Genomic DNA, 20,424 nt, shown 5'->3' with positions numbered 1-20,424 from the left:
AGCCTCAATGAACTTATTAGTCAATATTGTCGGGGATGCAACTCCCATGTCCTGGGTGTATCTTAAACCTCTGACTGCCAGAAGGTGGGACTGGATAATGGGATGGATCACTCAAACTGTCACTTCAGAAGGAATGAATAGATCTGGTGCCGGCCACTCGACTAGAGGGACCATTGGTCGGACTCAGTATGGCCATAATTATGTTCTTATACCAATAAAGTCAGTGGGATTATTCCCTCATTTAAATGTTCTTAGCCAGCTCCTAAACAGTGTCAGTGAAGCCGGTATAATTGAAGCCAATGGAACGATGCTGATTTGCACTATTTGCTGTTCTGGCCCACTATGTTTGTCAAGCCTCTAAACGACTGAAGTCCACATGCGGTTGTGCAGCTTGCAGAACATTCAGACAGTTTCAGACTGCAATATTTTAGATTTTAAACAGCTAGACCATTAGATTTTCCCCCATGATCAGCCTAAACTTTCTTATACTCAACTGTATCAGGAGTAATTAGTTAGACCATCCTTCTTAATCCACCCTAAATAATCTTCTTTCTTTTGTGGCTTCAAACTTTAAGTATTTGTTGATAGTTATGTTTTCCCCTTAGCTGTGTTTAGCAAAGCAATACCTCTTTAACTTTAGTTTCTCCACATTTCTGCAGCCCTTTAATCATTTTTCTTTGGCTTCTTCCAATCCTTTTCAGTTTACTGACCTTTTCCTTGACCTGAGCAAACCAGAACTGTATACATTCTCTTGTTGGCTGTATGTGCTTGGGAAAAATTACTCATCATGAAAGACAAGTTTCTGTAAAACAGACTTTGAGTGCATTAAATAAATATAAATTTTATTAAAAACACCCACATCTCAGCGTTATCAGGAATGATATAATAATAAACAGCTTTCAAATAACCTGCATTCATTACATTACAATACTTACAGTATTTATAACCATCCTCAGATTTTTATAGACTTACCAAACATTTCATGAAAATGAGTGAAACTAAAGTTAAAATAATAATTAAAAAAAAAGGTAGAACATAAGCATGGAAAACACACACAGAAGTTCATTACCTTAGTGTCAAACTGCTAAAGTTTCCTACACAAGTTAACCACTAGCTTTAGAAGTGAACTTTACATCACTGTGCGTCAATCAAGATGAAAAATTCATTCAAGTAAAGTTGACACCACTCAGAAGCATCTTCAAGTATGGCTATAGTCAACCTGATAATCCTATACACACAATTTTTTTGTCTGCTTTTTCATTCATTCTGAGGCAGGGTTCTGTACACCTAAATTACAGTTCAGGTATTTACAATACATAATTGAATCCCCAACTAAGCTTCCTGCTATTGTTTGCCAGCAGTTTGGCAAATGACAGTGAATGGTATATTAACCAAACATCAACTATGGATGGCATGATGGATATGATTCAAATAAAAAAAAAATAAAGAGATTAAATTTTAAAATGATTTAATTAACCTAATACATAAGGAAATTATAGTTAAGGTTTAAAAAACTTGAAACTCCTGTTTCAATGAAAACAAACATTTTAAATTTTGTATTTATAGTGGTAAAGCCACATACTAAGAATTTCAAAAATTGCCAGAATATAAATATTTGACCAATAAAACCAAAAGGCCTCCTTTTATTGAATAGAATTAGGTTGTAATTCCGCTAGACAACGTCTTTAGATCAATCTTACAGTATATTGCACAACAAATAGCTAAGTGATGGAGGTTTGCTTGTTTAGGGAAGCCCTCATACAGACTGTACCTTTTAAAAAAAAAAATTTATTCATTACAGTATCCCAGAAGCCTTGTTTAGAGAGTGATTTGAAACACTCTAGCAAACGGTCACTTGCCAAACCTCTGCCTTACAATTTTCCCTTTAATTAGCTCAGTGCATTCTACTTTCTTTCTTTGTTTGAAATAGGCAAAACAAGTCTAAAACTTTTAAACACTTTCATTACAATAAAAAGAGCTAACAAATTTACAAAATTAGTTTGTTACATCAATACATATACAAGTAAAAGTAGAAGAGGGATTCAAAAGAGAAGAGTTAAATCCCTGAAAAAAATAAAATAAAACCCACAAGAATAATATATTTATTAACCTACAACAGCTTTACATACACACAGGTGACATGTTGGCATAAGGAGAACATGAGCTGAAATATCCCTGAATTTTTAAGAAAAAAAAAAAAAGATTGAAGTTCAAGTTATACTTGCTAAAATATCAAGTACTGAGACAAAAGGTATTTTTTTCAAAGCCTATGGGGGGTGGGGGAGGTGGTATACAATATTATAAACTTTCACTCTCAGTTCAATATCCTATTGCCAATCTAGTGTTGAGGTATATGACAAGTAGGAACATCACTCAAATCTTTTAATGTATTTTTAGCTCACATTATGATATATTTGTAGCAGGCTGAGTAGCACCATGATGTGAATTCAGCTTCAAACCCAAATATATATATATGTGTGTGTGTATATATAATTTTTACAGTACTAAAATACTAAAGCATTGCGTTAAAAATGGTTTTGTTTACAATTTAATTTACTATACAACTTTTGCTTTTTTTTTTTTTTAATAGAAATTAATGATTTAAAACCACCACAGCAAGCCAGCTGCCTTTTCCCCTCCATTTAATCAACGGAATCACATAGAACTAACCCTTCTTCATTAATTTTATGTAGGCATCAGTCTGCTCAATCTTCCTGGAAAAGAGGACATTTACACTGAGAAATGACATACACCACAATTTACATAATTATTAACACAAAACCAATCTGCCATTCAATTATCTGAAGAGCATACAGATCTTTTAGAAATAGCAGAAACCTAAGCTAACTAGTTGTAGAATCTGTCACATGCTGCTAATTATTACCTGTGGTTAATATAAAATTCTCTCCTTAAAACTGTACTCATTTGAGCAATAAACTTGTCATAATAATTGTAAAAAACTGTTACAGTATAGCTGTGAGAGATGAGCACCAGTAAAATGTGTGTTGTGTACTAAAGCATTCCCTTGTATCCAGTAAACCCCATTTCTACTGTAACTGACTTATTAAAAATGGATATGTAGCCCACCAGCAGATGTATGGCTAAAGCCAAAAGTATTTAAAAGCTTTAAAAAAAATTCTTTGCATTTTAAAATCAAAGTAAACGTTCTTTCTTTCTTTTAACGTCTTAGTACCTTAGCACTGTTCAAGTTGCCAAGCTTAGGTAGACAAAGTGCTTCTGAAACACTATTTAAAAAAAATATCTCTATATATATATTATTGTCCCTTAACCAGGACTTGACTGGATGAGCAAAATCCAGAGGTCTTTAATTCCCATATGTTAAAAAGTAAGCGTGTTTTAGTAACAGGCAAATTTGATACAAACATGAATGAAAAGGTCCCCCCTGTTGTTCAAGGATATTTGAATACACCATTAACATTTTAATCTATTATAAAGGCATTAACTGTTCAACGGTTATAATAAAGACACCATTTTCTTAGATAGCACCATGTTTTAGAATATCCAAACAAATTCAGTGTTTTGCTGTCTATTCATTATGTTCTATATGTATCTATTTTGTTAAATAAAATCAAGAGACTATTAAGATTACAGTAAAAACTGCATGTTAAAAAGCCATAATTCCAGTATTTCAGTACATCATAGATTCAGCACCAGATGGTATTTTAAGATTCCTGCTGTTGTAATACTACAGTATTTTAATTTTTTGCTCCTGTTCCATAACTATGCAAAGTCGATATTATTAAAAGTGGTCACAGATGGGCAAAACTGTAAGGAAAAAAGTTACATTTGCAGATTCTCTCTTCCAATAATGGAGCCAGTGTTTTTAAATGTAAATTGTGAAACACTTTTTTTTTGTTTTTTGCATAGGATGCTTTGGTCTTGTTTCCACATGCCATCTGTGACCACTTACAAGTCAGTTGAAAATAAGTGCGGTGGTAAGATTACCTCTTTTTGCTGGTGTGCTGAGGTTTTTCCACTGACAAGTTTAATGAAAATACTGTTTCTTTCCCTGCCCACCCCTCCCTGCAACCTAACTGAGAACTATTCGATTGACAATTTGTTTTTTAAAATGAGGTAACCAACAAAGGTGTGAAGTTATATATATCTGTTGTAAGGCCCTGTAACCCGTGTAAAGGCATATGGAGATGTAGTTACTGTGGAGTTTGTGGTGACTGACATAGTCCTTTGTGCAAGAGACTTGACAAAGCGCACGTATGTTGGTTCTGAGGGTTCATGTGATTCAGTAGGCTCCCGCTTTGATTTTTTGCCATAAGATTTTTGAGGCACATAATCGGGACCATATTTTTCACACTCCTCTTCTTTTTCTCTTGCCTTCTCAGCCATCTTTGCCTCCCACAGAGCCAGACCATGTTTTGGCTCATTCATACTCTTATGTTGATAGAAGACAAGTGATATCCTGGTGGGATGGTTTCTGTTGGGATTTTTCAAGGGGGTTGTTGCATGGAGCTCACGTTTTGCACATTCAATGAGAATTGACCCATGAGATGGGGCAACTGCCACTCCTCCAATATCTGCATCCAGAAAGCTGTGCTCGCTATCTGACCAGACATCATCGGGCTCCTCTGTTTTTTCTGGATTCAGACTATCAGTTTTATTTAAACCATGTTGGGGAGTAGTCCTATCGTGGTTAAGACCTGGAAGCATATTAGACAACCCATTAGCTGTATGTGGCGTCATTTCACTATCCTTATTTTGGAGATGTAGTGAATGAGGAGGACCACTGAATATACTTGAAGCTGAGTGGTAATCATGTGCTAGATGTGAAGGTGGATGTAGGGGATGTTCACCATTTTTATTCATGGAAGTATAGTCCACACTTGGATTACTAAAATTAGATTTTAATCTTGAGGCAACATCCATAAAGTGGCTGTCAGTCTCAAGGGTGGAGTAAGGGGAAAAAGACCCTGCGTGGTGTACATTTGGTCTATTGGTGCAATTATTAAAAGGGTCTACCTGCATATTTTGGTTTCCATAATTCAAGTACTTGGAACCAAAACTCTGGTTATTCCCAAGTCTATGCTGGTATAGTGTATGAATGGGTGGCAGACTTAGTTTAGATAAAGGGTCTTGGCTCTGATACCTATATAAGTCCAAGTGTTGAGGTTGTGAAGGGTAGGAACTCAAGTAAGAGGGGCAGTTGTCCATAGGCATGTTTCCATTGCATTGGTAAGGTGGATATTGGTTATTTTGACTTAGTGATCCTGAATAAGGGTTCATAGGATTGGAAGAATTCAAATAAGACCCTGAAGGTTGTGATGAGGTTCTATAAAGATTTATGGGGTTGGACCCTCCATAGAGATCTGAAGTGTATGAAGAGCTTGGATGAGCATTGGCTGGATTAGGCAGCCTCGTGTAAAGATTGGCAGGACCTGAACCAGAGTAAGAGTTGACAGGGTTTGACTGAGGGCTGTTAGCGAGAGTACGCTGTTGATGTTGCTGCTGTTGTAGCATGGCTGGTCCTGAAAGACGTAAAAGATCTGCAGACGGGAAAACAAAAACAAACAATGTTTACATTGACACTAGATGAAAACACCAAAGCAATTTCCATTACATTTCCTACATAGATTAAAAGAAGGATACCTTTCTAGAAATACAAATACAATTCCTCTTACAGTTGACTAAACACTTCTACTTTTCCAAGTTTCTGGCAAGATGATATGTGAAAACTTGGAACAAAAGTCATAGTGTGACCTGTCCTAGAGAAGAGTCAAATGCATAAAATATAAGGGCTAAATTTTCAAAAGCAGCCTCTAAAAGGAACCTGCCAGATTTTTAAAGGTATTTAAGGTGTTTAGTGTTGCAGATAAGTGCCTAACTCCCATTGATGGAGAGTTAACATAGAGAGTGTTAGGTACCTATCTGCATCTCTAGACGCCTAAATACCTATAAATTCTATAGGCCAGAGAATCAGCAAAATATAGGGCTGGAAGGGACCTCAAGAGGTCATGTAACCCAGCCCCCTGGGCTGAGACAGGACTAGGTATATCTAGACCATCTCTGACATGTGTTTGTCCAACTGTTCTTGAAAACCTCCAATGATGAGGATTCCATAACCTCTTTTGGTAACTTATTCCAGAACTTAATTACCCTTATAGTTAGAAAGATTTTCCTAATATCTAACATAAAACTCACTTGCTGCAGATTAAACAGATAACTTCTTGTCCTACATTCAGTAGATATGGAGAAAAATTGATCACAGTCCTCTTTTTAAAACCCTTAACATATTTGAAGATTGTTATCAGATCCACCCTCCGTCATCTTCTCTCAATGCTGAATATGCTCAGTCTTTTTACCCTTTCCTCACAGGTTTTTTGTTGCTCTTCTCTGGACTCTCTCCAATTTGTCTACATCTTTCCGAAAGTGTGGCACCCAGAGTTGGATGCAGTACTCCTGCTGAGGCCTCAGCAGTGCTGAGCAGAGCAGGATAATTACTTTGTATGTCTTACAAAGGACACTCCTGTTAATATAGCCCAGAATATTAGCTTGTTTTACAACTGCATCACACTGTTGACTCACACTCAATTTGTGATCCAGTATAACCTCCAGATCCTTTTCAGCAGTACTACTGCCTGGCCAGTTATTCCCCATTTTGTAGTTGTGCTTTTGATTTTTCTTTCCTAAGTGAAGTACTTTGCCCTTGTCTTAACTGAATTTCATCCTGTTGATTTCACACCATTTCTCCCATTTGTCAAGGCTGTTTTGAAATCTAATCCTGTCCTCCAAGTGCTACCAACCTCTCCCTGCTTGATGTCATCCATAAATTGTATAAGCATATTCTCCACTCCATTATCCAAGTCATTAGTTAAAATATTGACTAGTACTGGACCCAGGATAGACCCCACTATATATGCCCCCCTCCAGTTTGACAGCAGACTACTGATAATTACTCTGATTATGGTCTTTCAACCAGTTTTGAACCCACTGTATAGTAATTTAACCTAGATTACATTTCCTTAGTTTGCTTATGAGAATATCATGTGGGCCTGTGTCAAAAGCCTTACTAAAATCAAGGTATCATGGTGACAGAGACCCCGTTGGGACTGCCACCTGATGTGCTGAGACTACCTCTGCGCCCGTTTTCCCTGGCAGGTTGGAACTTCAGTAGCCTGTCTTGTTGAGCCAGACACACTAGCCTAGGGATCGGCAACCTTTGGCACGCGGCCCGCCAGGGTAAGCATCCTGGCAGGCCAGGCCGGTTTGTTTACCTGCCGCGTCCGTAGGTTCGGAAGATCGCGGCTCCCACTGGCCATGGTTCACCGCTCCAGGCCAATGAGGACAGCGGGAAGCGGTGCAGGCTGAAGGATGTGCTGGCCGCCCCCCATTGGCCTGGAGCGGCGAACCATGGCCAGTGGGAGCCGCGATCTGCCAAACCTGCGGACGCGGCAGGTAAACAAACTGGCCCGGCCCGCCAGGGTGCTTGTCCTGGTGGGCCACATGCCAAAGGTTGCCGATCCCTGCACTAGTGTGATGCAAACACAGACCCAGGTCTGAACCATGTCCCCCACAAGCTGCAGGCTTAACTGAAAACAGCTTAAGAAGTGCTCCTGTCTCCAGCACCCAGATCCTAATGGGGACCAAACCCCAACTAAGCCCATTTTACTCTGTATAAAGCTTATACAGGGTAAACTCATAAACTGTTTGCCCTCTATAACACTGATAGAGAGATATGCACAGCTGTTTGCTCCCCCAGGTATTAATTACTTGCTCTGGGTTTATTAATAAGTAAAAAGTGATTTTATTAAATATAAAAAGTAGGATTTAAGTGGTTCCAAGTAATAACAGACAGAACAAAGTAAATTACCAAGCAAAATAAAACAAAAGCACACAAATCTAAGCCTAATACAATAAGAACCTGATTACAAATGAAACCTCACCCTCAGAGATGTTCCAATAAGCTTCTTTCACAAACTAGACTCCTTTCTAGTCTGGGCTCAATCCTTTCCCCTGGTACAGTCCATGTTTCAGCTCAGGTGGTAGTTAGGGGATTTCTCATGACTGCAGCCCACTTTGTTCTGTTCTACCCCCTTATATACCTTTGGCACTAGGCGGGAATCATTTGTCTCTTTGGGTCCCCACCCCACCTTCTAAATGGAAAATCACCAGGTTTAAGATCCATTCCAGTACCAGGTGACATGGTCACATGTCCTGTGAGATCCCAAGCCTTCATTCTTCCTGGCCTGACTGACAGGAAGGCTTGCAAGTAAACAGAGCCATCTACAGTCAATTGTCCTAGTTGATGGGAGCCATCAAGATTCTAAACCACCATTAATGGCCCATACTTTGCATAATTACTTATTTCTAGTTTCAGATACAAGAATGATACATTTATACAAATTGGATGATCACATTCTGTAGATTATAAGCTTTGCAATGCTACCTTACAAGAGACTTTTTGGATGAAGCATATTCCAGTTACGTTATATTCACACTCATTAGCATATTTTCATAAAATCATAAGGAGTGCAACATCACAATCATGTCTACTGCTTTCCTCCATCCACTAGGCCAGTTGCCTTGTCAAAGAAGGAAATTAGGTTGGTATAATACGATTTGTTCTTGACAAATCCATGTTGCCTATTACTTATCACCTTATTATCCTCTAGGTGCTTACAAACAGATTGTTTGATAATTTGTTCTAGTATCTTTCCTGATATCAGTTACACTGACTGGTCAATAATCCCTCTCTGTTATCCCTTTTAAAGATAGATGCTATGTTTGCCCTTCTCCAGACCTCTTGGACCTCATCCATCCTCCATAGGTTCTCAACGATAACTGTTAATGGTTCAGAAACTGCTTCAGCTAGTTCCTGAAGTACCGTAGGATGAATTTCATCAGGCCAGGCTGACTTGAATACATCTAACTTACCTAAATATTCTTTAACCTGTTCTTTCCCTATTCTGGCTTGCATTTCTTTTCCCTTATTAATATTAATTGTGTTAAGTCTCTGGTCACAGTTTACTTTTTTAGTGAAATGGAAGCAAAATAGGCATTGAACATCTCAGCCTTCTTGATGTCTTCCATTATTAGCTCTCCTTCCCCTAACTGGAAGACCTACACTTTCCTTTGTCTTGCTCATACTGCTAATATATTTATAGATCCTCTTCCTATTGCCTTTCATGTCCCTGGCTAGATGTTATTCATTTTGTGCCTTAGCCTTTCTGATTTTGGATGTACATGCTTGTGCTATTCTTTTGTACTCCTTGTTAGTAATTCATCTATGTTTCCATTTTTTGTAGGATTCCTTTTTTATTTTCAGATAATTAAAAAGCTCCTAATAGACAGGTTGGCCTTTTACTATTCTTCCTATCTCTCCTTTGCATCAGAATAGTTTGCTGTTGCACTTCTAATATGGTCTCTCAGAGAAACTGCCAGGTCCTCCTGAACTCCTTTTTCCTTTAGATTTTCTTTTTATAGGCTCTTTTTTTCCAGTTCTCTGAGTTCGTTAAATTCAGCTTTTTTGATGTTCATTGTCCTTATTTTGCTGCTCTTAGTTTCCTTAGAATCATAATGATAAAAGTTATCCCAATACATTTCATTTTCTAAGACTTCTGTTGTTAAAGTCCCCCATTACTACCAGGCCTTGTGTTTTGGAGAGTTCCTTTATTTGTTCTAGGAATGCCTCATCCACCTCCTCCTCTTGACTTGGTGGCCCATAGTTAGGCTTGGCAGGATTTAATATAAATCAATATATGATGGTAAACATTGATTTCACTTGACACATTGAAATGGATGGAAAAAAATATTGATCCGCATTGGTGGGAATGCAGTCTCCCCTGCTTGTGCCTGCAGGGATTGGGTGTCACCAGCCCTGTAGCAGTGCGGTGAGCCATCTGCAGCTGCGCTGTCATGGCCTCGCTCGCTCACTCACTCACCCACCCACCACCCAGGAGTGTTCAAGCCATCCTCGGGCAGGAAATTTTCGTCAGTACGCTGTGGCTGCGGGCTTTTCCCCTCATTGCAGTCCGGGCTGGGGATCTCTGCTCTGTCAGGCCAGGACTGCAGCCACCTCCACGCCTTGCTCCCCAGTGTGTTGGGCCCCTTAGTCATGTAGAGAACCCCCGGCAGCCCCGCTGTCAGTACTGCCCAAACCCCAACCCCAATCCTACCCCCCCCTTAATTTCCAACAACAGTAAAAACTGTTAAAACAAAAAAATCTTAAACAAAAATTAAGTCAAAATTTGAAAAAAAAAATAAAATAAAAATCAAATTCTGCCAAGCCTATCTATAATAGACCCCTACAATGATATCACCCCTGCTTCTCTCTTTACCAGAGACTTTCAATTAGTCGGCCTCATGGTTTTCTCAAGGCTCTTTATAAACTGCCTTCATTTCTATGGTTAATTACTGTTATTAACAAGTGTACTGACTAATAGAAGATTCTTGCATTTACCTGCTAACTGTTTTGCATGACCTGCAGCCTCCGAGCTGGCTTGTTTGTGGCGTGCTGCTGCCGACTTATCTTTTTCAGTTTTGCTCGAGCTAGTCTCCAAGGAGGAAAGCTTTTCTGCTGCCGCTTTCTTGGCTTCTAACTTCTTTTGCCTGCATGTCTTAACAGGCTCTGCCAGCATCCTGACTTTGCGCCTAAAGGAGCTGAGGACTTGAATGCTGCCATTCTTCTTTTTCTGTTCCTGGCCATCAGTACTTCCAAACTCATCCACATCAGAGACTTTGTATAATGGGAGTACGTGCAGCTGCTCATCTTCTGGCATTTGGCCAATTTCACGATTGTCTTCTCTGGTTAGTGTGCACACCTGTCCAAAAGGTATGGTAGAAAAACCATCAAAAATCAGCGTGAGAAGAACAGAAAACTCTGTGGAGTTTTGGCCTATTTTGCATTACACTGTCAGCTCAGATAACTCTATAATGGCAGGTAGTTGACAACTAACATCAGATTGCAAGGCTGATGACATAACCGATGTAATGCCGAATAGAGCATCCAATGTAGGTATCAACTGAATGCTAACCCCTGCTCCCCCTTCCCCCCCTTTTTTTTAAAATTGTTTAAGCTTTAACTTCTTTTTTGCTTCTAGATTCAGCATCCAAGCGTGCAACTTCCCTCCCTCCCCCCCCCCCTTTCCCATGTTTGGCAATATTAAGGGACACTTTATATAAAATGTGTATTTTCCTCACATTCCATATTCCACCTGGAAGTAGGCAGGATAGCCATGTGTTCCCAAAAGTTAAGGGAATTCTTGGGCTAATGATTCCATGGTCAGGGAACTGAAATGCTAGGCTTCCTGGAACTCTACAGCCAGCAAGATTTTTTTTAGGTTGTGGCACGATAGCTAGCTACATATTAGCAATGCTGTTTAGTATAAAAAAAAAAATCCCATGACATTACATATACACTTCTACTCTGATATAACACTGTCCTCGGGAGCCAAAAAATCTTACTGCGTTATAGGTGAAACCGCGTTATATCGAACTTGCTTTGATCCGCCAGAGTGCGCAGCCCTGCCCCCCCCAGAGCACTGCTTTACCGCGTTATATCCGAATTCGTGTTATATCGGGTCACGTTATATCGGGGTAGAGGTGTACTTTCAAAGACCACCCTAAAATTCCAAGGGCAGCGTAACGGTATGGCAGACTCTAGGGCCTTGTACTGGAATGCAGGCTCCTTCATTGAGTCAACCTCACATTAGATATTTGAATGCCAGATACAGATTCAAGGAATTGCTGTAGAGACATAGCAGTAGGCACATCTTGTGAACTCCATCCAGGCTATAAGATGTGATGGGGGTATCTCTCAAAGGGAATGAGAAGCTGCAAGACAGAAAGATCTGCAGGAAAACCAGCCAGTCTTGGAGAGAAAACTCAGACGGAAGTGTATATTTTGTTAATAGTGTTTTGAAGAAAGTCAAGCCCCAGGAAGGGAGTAAGTTTAGACTTTGTAAAATATTTGGATGTTCTGCTCAGACCACGGTGAGAATAGCACCTGCTTACACGCACTGATTCAGTTACTTCAAATTACAGCAAGCTAGTCACATTTTTTTTTGTATATTTTCACTGACAGCATGCAGTAGATAGAAGTAAGCCATAAACTCTCCTATTCAATGAAGCCAGCTAACCTTGCTCTGCTATATTTTTCAGTGTCAAGTTCTGGAGAGTAGTAGAGTTTTGTGGGACAAGAGCAAGGGTTTTATTTAGTACTGGCCAAAGAACAGAAATGATATTTGAGAGGATTTTGACATTTGTTTTTATTCTGATTTGAAATTAAACCTGAAAATTTTGAATTTTCTGCAAAATAAATTTGAGGGAATAAAATCTTTCCACCTCAAAATCTTTTGGTTATAATATAATATGAAATAAAGTTGAAATTTCAAATGTAATACAAAATTTTAAAAATTCAAAGTGAAAAGTCATTTTGAGAGGAAAAATCACAATATTTCACTCCAAAAATGTCAAAATATGAAGTTTTAGCATCATCATAAATCCCCCCCCCTTTTTTTTTCTCCAAAATGGAATTTTGGCAAAATCAAACTGATTTCACTAACTGTTTCAATTTCAAACTATATTTTCCAGTGGAAAACTGTGCCACTGAAGTTTTTCAGCCAAATCTATTTTAGATCTTTCTCTAAAGTCTCATTTAAATGAAAAATCCTGCACAAATCCGGATTGCACATTTTAGCTCCAGTTACTGATGAATGTCTCTTCTTTTAGCAGTTAGCTTTATGTGCAAGCTTAATAGAAATATAGATAATGAATTAAATATGAGAAATCAGTGCTGAAACAAGGCAGCTTTATGCAGCACTGACTTACCAATGTACTCCCATTCTGCATATTGTGCAAGTCTCTGTGAGCATGAGCACAAAAATCCAGGCAGGCAGTGACCCCTGAGAATGGACGACCTTCTTTTAAACCAAGACGGCACTCTGGCGCTCTGTGTTCGTACTCAATCTGGAAACAGAAGTCAAGTAATCACTGAAACTTATCTGGACAGCCCATTACATGGAATTACTACTGAATACCTTAGCCTCCTAATATCTTGGCAATGGCAGAGTATAGTTCTTAGAGGTGAACAATTCCAAGAAATTACTTTACGGTAATAAAAATGAGAATACAAGCTCCTCTTTCTTTTCTTGCTACTCAGTTCCATGTTGTCTTCCATTGTTCAAACTCCATGCTTCTGTCATTATTATATTTGTGTATTTAGCTGACAATACTTCTCCTTCAAGATTACTTTTCATTTTCCTGGCATTGGCCCATTTCATCAGATGATAAAATACAGTATATAGTTTGAATGTCTGGCATGTTGTTAAGTTATAAACACAGGCTCAGAAATATTGAATTACTTAGGAAGAGTGCATTTCCTTGGAAAACTGACTTCCAATGGGCTGTATGGAGAAATTAGTGCAGAATATGACCATTAGATTGTAATTTCTTGGCACATTGACAGTCTTTCACTATATTTGATATAATAACAAGAATGATAGTGCTCAAAAATAGATTATTGATAATCAGCACAATATTTTCTACTGTGTTTTCATTACTAATTTTGTGAAATGTTCACACTGAAACCACAAGTCACACACAATTCTTGGTTTCACGTTTTATTAGAAAGTTAGAAGTTGTCAAAAACTTTACAAAGATTCATGAACCTTTCAGGTGAACATGGGCCCTATTTTGAGTAAACTTATGGGTTGGCATTAAAATGTGAAATTTGAGGTTTGGCTTCCACACCAGGAAGAACCTGGCTAGTTTGGTGATTATTTTTATTTTTAATTTGAGATATTTATTTCATTCAAATCTGAAAATCAAAGCAAAGCTTGAGAGATGTGAACCTGTGCAATCTGAAACAAAAGCCAGTGTTTGGATTCAAATCTGGATTAGAGTGAGGTTAGGGTTCTGGTTCAAGGCCAGCACAAAGACAGGAATCATGTTCAGATTCCATGGGGCTGAAGGTGCATGAGATGTTCTTGTAGAATTTCTGCGGGATCTAAATTGGAAAATCCAGTAATGGATTTGCCCTGGAACCAAACATGCAGAGACAGGTTTGGATTGGAGTAAATCAGGGAAATGGAATATCTGTCAATTTATCCAGTGAATAATGCTGAATCTGGAAACCTTAAGGACCTTATCAATCACAGGAGCAAAGTGTTTGCTAGTATGTTAAATGCTATATAATGTATTGAGTGAGCAAGATTTAGTCTAACATAAGAGCAATATTGGCACAAACTGTAAACAATAACTTACAGCAAAGAACATGCATTGGCAAAGTAAAGCAAAGATCAGATTATTTTAGTGACTTTCCCAACTCTTTTTGACCTACCTGGTTGTTATATGCGTCTGGTGCAAGTTTCTTGTAGGTAGGTGCCATTAGAGTTGATAGGTTTTGCAAATTGGACTCTAGCTTTTCTTCCTGTTATCAGATGAAATAATGTTAACATATCATCTAACCACCCATATTACTATATATGCAATCTACCATCTTTAGAAGCTACTGGACACTATGATACTACAGAGATGACTGGTATAAATGCCTAATATGCATTGTAAATGCCTTGTAATTCTTATAGTGATCCCTTATGCTGTTTTTAAAAGCACAACATATGTCCAGAAATGAGCTTCTATGATCCTTATGAGGAGGCATCATATAACGCTCATCTGATTTATAAGAAAAGATGTATCCTACTATGTAAAGGTTAAACCCAAGCATGATATGACTAGTTATTACAGTTTTTTGAAAAATAAAAAAAATCTCCCCTTTAAAAACCTTGAGAGAAAAAAAGAAAAGAAAAAATAACAGAATGCCCAATCAGCATCAATTTAATCCATCTAATTTGAGAGTTTTACATTCTGAAATCATAACACTTCAATACAATGAAATTATCTCTCTATGTAGCAATTTAAAATTATTGGAATACTTCAGACTTTGAAAAAAATGACAGTTTTTGAGCAATCAAGAGTTGTGGGTGTGGCTAGTGTAGAACAATTTGGGATACAAATGACCACTTACTTTTTGTTTTTAAGAGAGATACAATCTTTCAAAATGAAAGGCTCTTAAAAACATGAAGTGCTCTAATAAATTTAAGTTGCTCCACTATTTTCTCATGCCCAGAATCCTAATTTCAGATCTGTTTCTTAAATTAAAAATACAGGCCTCATTCCAAGTTTTTAAAAAGCAGCAAATTTACACAGAGAAATGTAATCATTTTGGGAATTTGTATGTTCATGAAAGCATGTGAAAAGCTGTGAAAAATCTATCAGTTTTGGTATGCACTAATTTGGTTAAAAAAGTTTGACCTGCTAGTTTCAATCTGAGTTCTGGGTTCACAGGAACCCAAAATCACAGTATGACATTATCAAAAACCTTTCACTGTGTCCCTTTTTTTGGGTTGCTATCAAAACCTGGAACCATTATGTTGCTTTCCTTTCCAGCCTACAAGTTACAACTCATAAAATGTCACTTCTTCTTTGAGTCTTTGTGTAGATCCCACGTGTGATACGTATCACGCTTTCTTTGTTGCAGTCTCATCGAGCATAGGTATGTTATAATAGAGGGAAAAGGAGGGTCAAAAGTTACAACTGTCTCAGTGATGCTAACATTTTTAATAGCATATCAAGTGTGCTAATATAACCCACAGACCATATGATGCCTGCTAGATATAGTACAAAGGCATAAAAATGTCACATGAAAAAAAGTTTAAAAAAATTCCATGATAAATGTTATCAAAATTCTTGCATTTTTCATAAAAATTTTGAGAATCCAAAAAATGTGACCAGCTCTCTAATTACATGATAAGTCACTGACTATATGTCTGAAATGCTAAATATTATGGGTTTTGCATAAAATGCCCCAGCTTTTAGTATGTTATGTGGCCCATCCATCAGCAGACAAGCCCCATCGCAGGGGACACATTTGCACTTGTATATGCCAAAAAAGTAAGCCAGGCAATCAGTAGAACCCTCTACAGAAAGGCAGCCCATTAACAATTAGCAGCCCTGTTAGCTGAGGGTATCTAGAACCCACTGGAGTCAGAACTTCAAAATCAACTTGTTCCCCAGCTACAGGCATGGCTGCTGAGCTCTATGACATGCTTTGATATGATCAGCATGCAGTTCTGGGTCCAGTACTTACAGCACCTTAGAGGCCACTCTGGAAACCTTTCCTACACTGTTGGCGAGGCAGCAGCATCCACTGAATGAGTCCTCCCAGTCCTTTCATTCTTTCACTCCCACTGTATCTCACAGCTCCCTCATACTGTCTCCATGCAATTTAGTCCGGCTCGGAGCTGCAAAAAGTTATATGCCTCAACCTAGTACATCCTGTATTCTGCCATTGTGGAAACTGCATGTGCAAAGCTTGTTTGTGGGCCTGATATAGCCACAACTGTTCTGGGTGTGCCCTTTCTTGCTCTTCTACAAAACCTGCATATATCGTTTCATGTCTCATGGTTTTGACCTGTTGTCAGCATTTTAGCAGTCAATTAAGCTGGCTCAGTGGCAAGGGTAAATCCATTTTGACTACTTAATTTCCCCTTGTGGGTGGATTTCAAATGAGATTCTGGCCCTGTGTCTACTGTACCTCAACTCCACAAGAACAACAGAAACATTTTATACGAGGCAAACTTAACTTTAAAATTAACACCGACCTCTTTTGGATCATCCCCCAGCAGCTTAAACTTCCTTGGGACCTTGCTTCTGGCAAACTTGCACCCATTGTAGTACATGCTCCAGGAGCAACCAAAGGAAAAAGAAGCACCACAAGTCTCAGGGTCCAGCCCTTGACATGCACAAGTCCGTCTAAGGAATAAGAGAAACATTTATGTGGCTATCAACAGCATGTAGAGCCGTACATAGGTAAAAGTCTGCATGCTTGAAAATTCATGCAATACATGTCAATAATGTACATGTTCATGTATATGGGGGTAGAGTTCTTTTGTGTGGCATTTCTCCTTATTTGCCCACCATCAGTGCAGGATATCTGCTTCTTTTTGGCTTTCTGTGCTTGAATAGCCTGGGCAGGTTTTGGCCCCATAAGATAAAACTTTGTCGAATAAGTGGTCTCTTGACTTCCTAGGAAAAACTAGTTAACTCACTGCTGTTTGCCAACTGGGATAGGACTAAGTTCCTGAAACAAAGCCATGCCCATGCTACCAAAAAGAGAGAACAGAATATTTGTAAGAAAGGAAGCCTTGTTCTGAATGGCGTTTCTTTCCGTGTATAGCCATCAAAGGGAGAAAGAGATAAAGGAGAGCAAACTACAATTTCCTAGCAGTAAATTAGTTGACTCAAACAAAGATGTTACAAATCATTAAATATTTTGACAGACTATCAAGGTTTTGTTAGCCACTAAGCTTTTTAAAGTGCTTCTCTGTTTAGATGAAGCCTTGAGAGAATTTGTGCTCACTTCTCTAATTTTTTTGTGGGTGAGGGGAGATTTAAAATGAACTGTCATTAAACACTGTAGCCACACAACTTAATGGTATATAGAAATCATACAGCTAATTCTCTTTATGCACTCCTGTGAGCCTAGATGGGAAAGCACATATATTGAATGTCTGTTTTATATTGAGATATTTTGTAATTGTGAGTGCAGAAAGAGGTCTTCATTGACTTTAATGAAGCTTAATTTGTCTCCCACCCAAGGACAGTAGGGTTTCAAAATCTCAAAAGTAGCTTGCTCTCGAGAGAAGTTTCGTCAAGCCCTGAATATGTAATTTGAATTGGCTAATTTTAAAAGCCGTGTATATACACATCTTGCAGCTTTTGAACCAAAATCCTCCCCCCTGCCATGACTTCACCGGTGTTACATGGGGTGAAATCCAACACAGAATTTGTCCTACTGGATCTAGATAAACTTGTGTGAGTCAAATTCTGCTCTCGATCAGACAAGGGCAAGTACAATTACCACTGCAGTAATGGGCCCTGTTGTGTTCTCATTTACATCAGCCTAAATCAAGAGTAGCTCCAGTGAGGTTAATCGTCACACACCAGTATAAAACCAGTGAGAGGAAAATCAGATCTAAGACTTAAGTAGAACTTGTGTTTGTTTGAGAGCCACCCTTTTGGCTGTAGCTTGATTGCATACTCAAGGGGAAGGAGAATATGATTTGTTTCACTTACTCTTCATTCAGGGCACACCGTCGGTTTGTGAGTGTGCCATACTTCCTTAGAGTGTCGGTGAGTTCAGAATACAGCTTGTCTGCCAGACTCAGGGAAATCCCCTCCCATACCAGGATAAGGATCACTATCACTGCGGTTTCACAGGTATGGCCAGCTCGTTCCCGCACCAAGCAAAGCAGCTTTTCTTCGTCACTACTTCTACGAACTACCTGCATGTACGGCAACACCATCCCCCCCAAAAAAGGCATTTCTTAATGAGAAGCAAGAGAACATGAAACCTCAACAGTAATGGTAAAAAGTTACATTTGCCAATATATGTTTTCCCCCTTGATGCTTCTGACACACAGATTCTTGCCTCCATTGAGTAGTATAGTGATAAGGGCCAAGATCGTTCCCTTCTGTTTCCTGAAACTGAGGGAGTCTAGATGAGATAGATCCTGTCCGAAGAGCACAGAAGCGTTGGGGTAGGTGCAATGCCACCTTTGCAGAATATCTCTGAGCCAACAGAAATGTGTCCAGGAGGGTACTATGGCAGAACAGAGCACTGCTGTAGTAGGGGGGCAGGAAAAGCTAGATACTCCCCATGGTATTTCCCTCTGCAGAGATGGCAGTAGATATTTGTACCCAAATAAATCCTCCTTAAGGCAACAGTGAATAATTTAGGCCTCTCTTCTGCAAGAGCCACACAGATTGGGGGAAGAGATTAGAAAAGCTTCACAGATGAGCCTGACCTCATTTCTCTCCTCTGATTCCTGCTGTGCCCAGATGATAAATTACAAACTTGAGGTCAGCCTCTGTGTTTTGTGACCGCATGTGCCCTTATTATTAATTATCATGTGTAAACATTATGGCAGCACGCATACGGTGGTAGGTAGGTGAAGTTCAAACAAAGTAGGAAGACCGTTCCTGCCTCTCAGTGCCCATATTACTGTGGGTATTTCTACAAGAGGGTACAGTCTGGCATACAAAAAGACTGTCATTAAAAAGGCATCAATTTGTCCTCATCTTGTTTCCTATCAACCGACCCGAAGTACTCAGTAATGATCATGCCAGAGCAGACAATGTTTACTAAAAGAGCGTGCTGGCCTCTGTTGATCAGAAAGTGTATTTTCAAAACATTGTAGTAGTGCGGTTGCACCTCTTAATTATTTCTACGCTAAATGTAACAGTAAGAAGCGTGTCTAACATTCTGGATCTTATATCTAAAAGAATGTATCTTTCTTTTCATAACTCTAGGCCAAATTTTGCTTTCACTCACATGCATGCAACTCAGCTGAAGGAACTGCAAAGGTGTCAGGGCAGAAACTGGCTCAGAGTGGGCAAGTGGGCAGCCTGAGATATTGCTGGTACTTAGCTGTTTTAATTCTACTTCAACTAAAATAAATACATGAATGAATGATCAAACTGAACTAGATTATTAAGGACACGTAGATATCACTCTTACCCATTTAGCAATAGGACATCCCTGAGAACTTTTGCCTTCTTTTCCAGTATAGATGACCCTCTCAATCCTTATAGCTTTACCCTTCTGTCCAAATCTTAAACAAACAAGCAAATAAAAAAAATACAATAAGCAGCTGAATTTGAATGTGGTCTGCACAAATACTTAAAATTTGAGCACATTTCTTCGTCTTATCTTAAGAAATAAACTCTTAGCTCTAAGCAAGAAGGGATGCATCATAATATTTCAGTCTTATTCATATCAGTACAATAATATGTTGCTATGGTGAAAGAGGCCATTTTATAAAATGTATTTAGTTGGTCATAAAGGATTAAAATTGTCCATCTGTGCTAAATTTTTCAAACCAGATAGCTCCTTTCTATAGTGAATTTGCTGTATTTGATCATTTGGAAACACTCATTTGATAGGTATTTTAACCTCCCCCCCCCCCCTTTTTTTTTAACTGTAGGTAGTCATTTTTTCAGTTTATCATTGTCATGGAATAGTTGGGATGCAATAGTTACATTCAACTCACTTTCTATACTGACTTCTGCTTTAGACACAGCATAAGTCAGCATTTATTTTAAGACATGCTCGTAGATTATCATCCATTCCTAGTCACTTGTTGCATTTAGTTATTTAGTATGGATAAGGATTATGCCTGCCTTCTATGCCTAAGCAGGGCTGAAGGGTACACTAAAATAATGCCTTTGATAATGTGTCTGTAAACCTTTGCAGATTTGGAGATCTGGATTGATTCTCACTTATCTTGGTGTAAATCAGGAATAATTACCCGTTTGGAGTGGAATCTGGTCCAAAATTGTGAGTGTGTAAGAACCACAGGCAGTAGCATACTGCCCAAAGGGGAGATAGTC

General features: G+C 38.7%; 1 protein-coding gene across 2 annotated transcripts in view; it reads right to left on the bottom strand.

Moving 5' to 3' along the window:
* Positions 1–821: 821 nt before the first annotated feature.
* Positions 822–20,424, bottom strand: part of TET2 (tet methylcytosine dioxygenase 2) — a 90,618-nt gene continuing 71,015 nt past the window's right edge. The window contains exons 4-10 of one of the 2 annotated variants that reach the window (XM_034770829.1): positions 19,553–19,646; positions 18,109–18,317; positions 16,635–16,785; positions 14,312–14,401; positions 12,802–12,939; positions 10,433–10,793; positions 822–5,519 (exon numbers count right to left, since the gene is read on the bottom strand). In XM_034770829.1, the coding sequence (XP_034626720.1) occupies positions 4,117–5,519; positions 10,433–10,793; positions 12,802–12,939; positions 14,312–14,401; positions 16,635–16,785; positions 18,109–18,317; positions 19,553–19,646 (2,446 nt within the window). In that variant the 3' untranslated portion in view covers positions 822–4,116. The remainder of the gene's footprint in view (positions 5,520–10,432; positions 10,794–12,801; positions 12,940–14,311; positions 14,402–16,634; positions 16,786–18,108; positions 18,318–19,552; positions 19,647–20,424) is intronic. The other variant, XM_034770830.1, reaches the window with a different exon arrangement.

The sequence above is a fragment of the Trachemys scripta genome, chromosome 5, assembly GCF_013100865.1.
Source record: "Trachemys scripta elegans isolate TJP31775 chromosome 5, CAS_Tse_1.0, whole genome shotgun sequence".
Lineage (NCBI taxonomy): Eukaryota > Metazoa > Chordata > Testudines > Emydidae > Trachemys > Trachemys scripta.
The sequence above is the reverse complement of the archived record's forward strand: the minus strand, read 5'-3'. Positions and strand labels throughout refer to the sequence as shown.